The following is a 9,011-nucleotide window of genomic DNA, read 5'->3' on the forward strand; positions in this document are numbered from 1 at the left end:
CACGAAGAATCAGAGGACTACTACATGCTGGCCTGGCCACACTAATGGTTGCCAATGTCTTTAATGTCCACGTGAGAACCATCTACAGATTACAGCAACGATACCAGGTCACCAACAGCATCGGTCTTCCAAACCCTCTGATTGTTCAGTCTTGGCATAGTATCAATACAAGGATTAACATATTGTGATGCCGTTTATCAGAAAAGGCACAAGGAAAAGCAAGGGAATTTTGCTTTTCACGCAAAGCATTCGGCAACTTGTACCAGGGTCGTTTGTTAAGCTGCGTTTTATCGACCCATTATATCCATATTTGTGGCACTTTTTGACCGTTAACACTGGATACTGACTAATGTGAAAGACGAGATACCTCCAAAAATGCATTGATATTTTAGTGGGAAGTATTTTCATGAAGTGACGTTTCTTTTGAGGTTCTGTATAGATTCAGATGTAGAGCGAGTTAGAGCCAGGCCCCACATTGGAGTTTAGATGGCAGGTAGACATCAAACATAGATTCAGGTGTCAGCGAGTTAGAGCCAGGCCGACATCACACATAGATTCAGGTGTCAGCGAGTTAGAGCCAGGACACACACTGGAGTTTAGATGGTAGGTAGACATCAGACATAGATTTAGCTGTCTAGCCAGTTAGAGCCAGGAAGACATCACACATAGATTTAGCTGTCTTGCGAGTTAGAGCCAGGCCCCACACTGGAGTTTAGATGGCAGGTAGACATCAGACATAGATTTAACTGTCTTGCGAGTTAGAGCCAGGCCGACATCACACATAGATTTAGCTGTCTTGCGAGTTAGAGCCAGGCCCCACACTGGAGTTTAGAAGGCAGGTAGACATCACAGAGATATGCTGGAGACAGGGAGTCCAGGCACTGAATTTCAGCCTTATGACCCAGCTGCAGCAGGTGTTGAACCTACGGGGGCAGAGATGAGGATGATGCTACACATTTGATGACTGCGATCCTACTTTTACTTTTGATGATGATGATGATAATGATGATGATGTCAGTATGGTTTTACGCTGCTTTTAGCAATAGTTCAGCAATATCACGGCGGGGACACCAGAAACGGGCTGCACACATTGTACACATGTCAGGAATAGAACCCGGGTCTTAGGCGAGACGAGCGAACGCTTTAACCTCTAGCGTTCCCCACTGGCAAACATCATCATCATCATCATCATCATCATCATGGCAGTATGACAGTACTTTATTACCCCATGTGAATTCCGTGTACAGAGGAACGTCCCACATAAACTGACTAATATAGAGCAGCAGAACGGTACAGAGTACGGTCATTTGTGAGGATGTTGCATGAAGGGATAAAGTTCAAACACACTTCTTATTGGAAGTGATACCAGGGGCAATAATTATTAACTGCCTTATAACATGCATCACGACATATTAGAAGAATACACATAGGTGGCCTTACGGAAGAAGACTCCGAACCCACTCATATAACACCAGGAACTATCAACTATGAAAGAGCTACTTGATGCGCTCCGTAGGTTGCAGCCCACGAAAATGCGCCACTCCAGGCACTTAATAGGCGAGAGACTTATATTTTACGAGCGCTTCGATGGGCCCCAGTTTCGCGAGGGGGGCGAGGGCGGCTTGGGAATGTCCTGATTCTTCCATTGAGAAGAGAAGGGGTGTGATACGTGCCTGTGAGGCGAGGGGTGCATTTGCCAGCACATAGGGTCGTCCTGTCAGTTCCGAGGCCTTGTCCATGTCCTTCTTGGTGAACGGTATACACACCGACTCGTGGATATTAAGCCTGCACAAAGAGGACATAATTGCCAGCTTTTACAAATAATTATGTCCATTTCACAATAACATCAATCGTCAAACACGTCCATCGATATAGCCTCAAACACATCCATCCATGTAACGTCAAACACATCCATCCATGTAACGTCAAACACACCCATCCATGTAAGGTCAAACACGTCCATCAATATAACGGCAAACACATTCCCCCGTGTAACGTCAAACACCCCATCCATGTCACGTCAAATACGTCCATCAATATAACGTCAAACACATCCATCCATGTAACATCAAACACGCCCATCAAAATAACGGCAAACACGTTCCCCCATGTAACGTCAAACATCCATCAATATAACGTCAAACACATCCATCAATATAACGAAAACACACCCATCCATGTAACGTCAAACATCCATCCATGTAACGTCAAACATCCATCCATGTAACGTCAAACACACCCATCCATGTAACCTCAAACCGCATCCAAATGAAAAACAAAAAATCACAGTTCTATTGAAACCTTTTAGGAACTGGTAATGTATTATAGTGAGGGAGGGGAGACAAAATATGAGATAGATCTAAGGCCAATCTCACCGGCACCCCCTAAGATAAATTACCAAGGCCGATTTGCCCACTATTTCAGTCATATTGCCGCGTGTCTGCAGCAGAATGTGGGATGAACCCCCGTAATGCAGGCCTTAGACGTTTACCACTTTCATGAAAGCCATGGGTATGGCGCGAGAAACCTAGAAACAGTGTCTTTGCGATTATGGACATGAGTAGATTCACACCATCAGGGGCAACAAGAATTCTGTAATTAAGATTTTGGACCAAAGCAAAGCTATCCCCTGAAATGTAGACAACTACCCCTCTCCTCAATTTCATGTTTTTATATGCTCCATACCGGCCTAGGTCACTTGGTAAAATTCCTAGCCACTTCATGCTTGGCACAGCAAGGTGTCTGTTTTCTGCCGCTTGTGCCTGCAAGCATATCATGGGCACACTCTATATGATTCTGTAAGCGTGTCATGGCCATGTTTCTTCATGGTTGTGCACGTATATCATGGAAACACAGCGTGTATATATAATTACGTTTCTATGATTGAGACTAGTGAGTTGGCTGCATAGTTTATGTAAGTGTTCTAGCTAAATTCCGACAGTCTGAAAATAACCTAGTTGAACAGACAAACCAGTGATTAATATTATGAGCAGAGTCACCGCAGTCGTGGTACAATGACACACAACGAACAAACTCACCAAGTCTGACCACCCGAACCATTAAGGCGCCTCTTACAACACGCATCAGGTTTGGGGAGACATTCTACCCAGATACCCCACGGTTTCAAACACTATGCCCTAATGGAACACACACAATACTAGTACCATGGAACACACACTAGACTAGTACCATGGAACACACACTAGACTAGTACCATGGAACACACACTAGACTAGTACCATGGAACACACACTAGACTAGTACCATGGAAAACACACTAGACTAGTACTATGGAATAGACACTGGACTAGGACCCACAGAGCTGTTGGGTTTCAAAGACTGTAAGTCGCAATGTGGCTGAGATAAAGGATGCCACGTTAAATTTTAACTCACTCACTCACTCAAGGACCGTAAACTCACCTTGGATCCGAATCTGTACACACACATTATTTCTATACCTGAAATATGAGAGGACAGATATAGCTACTGTATACCACGTGGTACATGAAACATCCACAGTTGTCACTCTAGAAGACATAGTCCATTATCTTTGGGAATCAATATCATCTCAACCAATGTATGTGTAATAGAATCAATGCAGACGAAGGTTGAAACTTCTACATACAGGAAGAATACATGTGGTCCTGATACATACTTTTTGTATTGAAATTTCCCTCATCATACAATGCTGGTATTTTCGTACTAAATACGGGATGCACCAAACATCGAACGGTTACTCAACTAATGCAGATTATTTGTAGATTGAGAAATACTACCATACCTTGTTGTTTTACTCAACAATATGCCCGCTCAAAGACTGCGGTCTATAAGGTCTATAAATCATCGAGTCTGGACCAGACAATCAAGTCACTGACATCGAGTATCTGTCTACCCAATTGGGATACGATGACATGCATCTACCAAGTCAGCGATCCTGACCGCCCAATTCCGTTAGTCGGCTCTTACGCATTGGTTGCTGAAGAACAATTCTAATCGGGGTCTTCAGGGATCATTAGCCTCAGTGCATCTAGTAGACAGCTATTTAAGATCATACCGTGAGGGTCAGCATCGACCAGAATAAACATGGGGAGCTGGAACCTGTCCCACAGAGCCCTCAACAGAAGCCTGGTTCCAAGGTCAGGAAAACCTTTACCCTGAATCACACATAATAAAATACCTCAGTTAATTGGCTTGGAAATCAAGAGATCGTCACAGGGACTGAGTGAGTTCCAAGGTCAGGAAAACCTTTACCCTGATTCACACATAATAAAATACCTCACTCAATTGGATTGGAAATCAAGAGATCGTCACAGGGACTGAGTGAGTCAGGTTTTACGACGCTTTTAGCATTATTCCAGTCGCTGCAATATCAGGGTGTACCAGATTGTATTATTGAGGGGAATCGAACGAGTGAACGCCTCTACCACTAGGCTACCCCACCGCCCGACCTTGCCATAGCAACAATGTTACACCTGAAAGTCAATTGTGTCTCTACTACAAATAAAAACATGTAACATTGTAAACCCAACCCCAGTAGTTGTTCTATGGCTGAGGTAATGCCGAGGAGACAATTCAAGTCACCTAGTATTGTCAACAAGTAATGACTTACACTACACTAAGTACATGCACTACACATGCTACATACACTGCTGGAATACAACGTTTCTACTCACAGTAATCATGATGCATGGCCCGAACTTCTGACAAAACTGGTCCCCCAGTAGTTTCTGAAAAGTTGCATCCTTCTCCACAATGAGGACAAGCCTTGCATGTGTGGTCATGTCTGCATGTGTTAAGGTTCAAACATGACAGTGTACTCAAGATGTTAAAAAACACAACTTGTCTCAATGTAAACATTGGTTTTCTACTATCATCATCTTTCGAAATAGAGCGTTCCAATACATCATTTAAACCTTATTCATCATTGACTTGAAGCTCTTTAATACACAACTCAACTATAGAATGTTCAGTTAACGTTACAGGTTGGTTTGTGACAATCCGACCAGTGACATAGATATGACGTGTGATGTACAAGTCTAATCTATTGTATGAAAGATAATCTGCATGTCCTTCATATGAGCTGGAACCGGGATCCCCTAAAAGTACATGGAAAAGTCATTTACAGTAAACTATGTTAATAAAGAACACACTTTTAACGAACTGGTCACGTCTATTTGCTGTATATATGTAGTGTATACGGTGATAACGAACTACGTAACGAACTACGTAACGAACTAACATTCTTGGTCCCTTTGAGTTCGTTATAACCTTAGTTTGCTGTATATAATATTCATATGATATTTCTATTTCTTCATACATCTTTAATTGACCGTAGGAGTCAGTTTTTTATATCCAACATTCGCTCCAGTTGACATCTGCAAGTTGAGGGCCCCACTGGGAAACTTACTGGTCAGCAATATTTGATGTTTCTGTTTGTTTGTTTGTTTGTTTGTTTGTTTGTTTGTTGTTTAACGCCGCACGCGGCAATATTCCAGCTATATGACGGTGGTGGGGAAATAATCGAGTCTGCACCAGACAATCCAGTGATTGATATCATGAACATCGATCCACGCAATTGGAATACGATGACATGCTTCAACCAAGTCTGCGAGCCTGACCTCCCGATCCAGTTAGTCGCCTCTTACCACAAGCATATGGCAAGAATGGGTTGCTGAAGACCTATTGTACCCCGGATCTTCAGGGGTCAGCAATATTTGATACTTGCGTTCAATGGGTTGGCTGTAAGGGGGAGTAGGCTGCTGGTTGAGGGCACGTGTACTTACTGTCCTCGTGATGCTGCAGTCAACGAAGTGGCCCTGGTCACTGTAAAACTGCACGTCGCCTGCGACACTGCCTTTGCACGTAGCCAGCTTAATAACAAGAACATCATTTCCAATAATAATGAAATTTGATAATCTTGATGAATGAAAGGCAAAATGGTCTTATGTAATTGCATAACAGTTCAATGGTTCTTGAAGTAAACGTAAAATCCATGATTTAGCTGAACACCTAGACCCTCATCGACATTGTAAATCCATACTCCACAGCTGTTTAGGAAATGCCTCTAAAAATGTTAACGCTCATTGAAATATTCGACTTTATACACTCAGTGTCGAAGAAATAACATTCGATATAAATATACAAACTGTGTGTTACTTTTACAAATCACAAATTCTCACTAACCACGTGTAGTTCCCATCGTGGTGTTTCTAGTAGACAGGCGACGTTGTCCACGAGATTGTCCAAAGTTGTCTGACACCCGAACAACTCCGGATATTGATAGTAAAGATCACTGTTCCAAGTTAAAATAGTGAAGGCGTGACTATATTTGTTTCACTCACATCATTGTAACGTCTTGGAAATATTTAGAATCTGCTGTCCGTTGGTCATATACCATAATAACGACAGGAAAACCTAAAAACGTATACTTTTTGTCTGCTGAACAAAATATGCTTCTAGGGAATGAGTTTTAATTGAACCCGATAAAAATGTTTTAAGCTATACCGTTTTGTAAGTCAAATAAAGATGTTCAGGGGTTTCAAATCAATATCTGTGTCCTCCATGTTTATATAATTCATAGTTTCATCTTTGGTTAAGAATATTTCCACACTTACCGTTTGGTACAATATTTATTCTGCTGAATAAGTTTATAGATGATGGACAGTACTCTTGTCATTAAACCTAAAACGACAAAACATTCGGTAGATACGTTTCTATTTGAAGAAGAATGACGATGAGTAATACAGTACTAACCAGAGAAGCTATGAACTATCATAATATACAACAAACGCCCAGAATTTCCCAAAACGTTTATGTCCTTAGACCCTTATACAAGATCAAAGTTGCACTAGGAATCAGCTGAATGAGTTTTGCACAGATTCTGTTAAGAATCTGCTCACTCTGCAAACTCAAATTATTTTATGTACAGATACATTCTTTTCCCGATCTTTTCCGACGAATCTATTTAGCTGATGCTGACTTGTGACTCAAATGTACAACATTAAGCAAACAAGCTTAGGCGAGGACAAGAACTCATGTCCATTCCGATAGCTTGGTGAAGGAAACAATGCTACTTAAGTTATTATGTTTAATTACCTTGAATATGTATATATCAGCTGCGAAGATGGAAATAGAACGGTTTTAGCTAAAACTACATACATATTACCAGTTATTGGAGCTTACAATTTCAACTTACCAAACTTCTTTACAGATTGGAGACTGTCAAATCGTACATGAGACAACTTTTGGTCTTTCGCAGGCTCAATACCGACGCTGTTTTCAAACCTGTACATACATAATATATTGCAATGAAACTAAATTTAACACTACGCCATTTTCATTTAACTGAATTAGGCAACTCCTAAACTTATTGTGTGTGATAGACACAAAAGAAAAAGCAATAGCAAATAATGGCGTATATTAGGACCAGTGTTTCCAGGGCATGTGTTTTGCCTATTAACTGATAATAATTACTATAGTTACTAGTTATAAAAGATACTTTATCTGACATATTAATCTGTGTCAGCATGTGGAAAATATTCATACAAGCACACTAGGCTCAGTGTTTCAGTTCAGCTCTTTCCCTCAGAAACTGACTGATGCGTTTCTTTCCAAAAAAATTATTCTTGGTGATAACTGTAGGGCTGTCCTATCAACAACGGAGGATATCATGAAACTGCTCCTTAATTTCCTCATGCCATGTGTCTCTGGCTGTTTGTGGACAATTTATGACACGTTTTGAGACTGAAGCATTGTCAGTCATAATGAACACTCTCTGGAACTAGATGACGACAGGAGTGTGCCAGGGCACGTAGATCACGATCATTTTGGCTCTTTCTCAATTTATGTCATTTGTATCTCAGAAACCAGACCACATTGTTGAAAGTTGTACAGATCGTGGAGTCATCCCACAGATGACATCCTTACCTTTGGGGCTTGCTGACGGGCTTAACCACTTTGGTCAAGTTGACAAGGCGTCCGTCCGACCTCGGATGGTTCGAACTCCATCACAGGGCTCAGAAATTGTATGGCCGCTACATAATGATTGTATTAAATCATATGACTTCAACTACCGAGGGGTTGTGGGATACAGGAGTTCAAAAAAAGAAGAAGTGAGCCGTAACAGTACTGCGAACATTTGAAACTCTCGACGAAACATCACCTGACACTGTCCCATGACGATTTGTTTGTGTAGCTGAAGCTTGGTGCATCACCTTTGGATATAGATTGTGTCATTTGAAGGAAAACTTGTTCGATCTTCTTCAGAATGTCATCCCTGTAAGTAGAAAACTTTAAATGGGTAATAGTCCCGTGAAGATTCCGGCTCAGACTTGGTCTTCAACAACCCATGTTTGTCGTAAGAGACTAACGGGATCGGGTGGTCATGCTTGCATGTCATGAATCCCAACTACGTAGATCGATGTGCATGACGTCAACCACTGGATTGTCCGGTCCATACTCGATTATTTACAAACCGCTATCATATAGCTGTAATATTGCTGAGTGCGGAGTTAAACAGCAAACAAACAAATGGGTAATAGCGCGGATCTGTTATTGTATTTGCAGGCTAAATAAAGCGTAATGCTATAAAGAAGCGGGTCCTATATTATATCAAATCTAACGTGAAGGTCAGATGTACCGTGTTCAAACAACATTCCTAAACAATCCTAACTCATAGGAAAGATCGTAGGACTCGAAAGATATAATGGGTTATGGAAAATGATATTTTTATGTAACTATAAGGATCTCTAAGGCCTTCTAAACTAGAGCACACCTTTCATTGACGAATAAAACCGATTGCGCCTCCTGAGTATTCTTCGGGTCTTCCTTTCTTTTTGTTTGCCGCCACTGGACACATAAGTGGCGACTTAGAAGGTCCACGGCATGCCAAAAGTCTGCACTATTATTCATCGTCTGCTATTTCGTCAACAAAATACAATCTCCCTGAGAGTAGCCCCCCTTCTTTCAACCAATCCTCACACCAAAATGCAGCGTGATCAATGTGCCTAAAA

General features: G+C 41.5%; 1 protein-coding gene across 1 annotated transcript; it reads right to left on the bottom strand.

The window, feature by feature from the left end:
• Nucleotides 1-803: 803 nt before the first annotated feature.
• Nucleotides 804-8,910, bottom strand: LOC139480409 (meiotic recombination protein SPO11-like). The gene is made up of 13 exons (XM_071263474.1): nt 8,774-8,910; nt 8,162-8,275; nt 7,196-7,284; nt 6,615-6,681; nt 6,184-6,292; nt 5,784-5,870; nt 5,060-5,096; nt 4,674-4,783; nt 4,055-4,154; nt 3,421-3,458; nt 2,686-2,762; nt 1,674-1,785; nt 804-923 (listed from the first exon to the last, which is right to left on the bottom strand). Exons 1-13 carry the CDS (start codon nt 8,908-8,910, stop codon nt 804-806), a joined length of 1,197 nt encoding a protein of 398 aa, XP_071119575.1.
• Between the last annotated feature and the right edge of the window lie 101 nt (nt 8,911-9,011).

Source organism: Haliotis cracherodii, unplaced genomic scaffold (assembly GCF_022045235.1).
Source record: "Haliotis cracherodii isolate W230 unplaced genomic scaffold, xgHalCrac1.p SCAF_4, whole genome shotgun sequence".
Lineage (NCBI taxonomy): Eukaryota > Metazoa > Mollusca > Gastropoda > Lepetellida > Haliotidae > Haliotis > Haliotis cracherodii.

Bases quoted from the DNA above. Each gene is read 5' to 3' on its own strand.
- LOC139480409 (XM_071263474.1), bottom strand. From the start codon at position 8,910: ATGAATAATAGTGCAGACTTTTGGCATGCCGTGGACCTTCTAAGTCGC. The intron at 5,871-6,183 runs GTTAGTGAGAAT...CTTGTTATTAAG, and splicing joins CACGATGGGAACTACACGTG to CTGGCTACGTGCAAAGGCAG. The intron at 2,763-3,420 runs GTGAGTTTACGG...ATATGCTTGCAG, and splicing joins TGTACAGATTCGGATCCAAG to GCACAAGCGGCAGAAAACAG.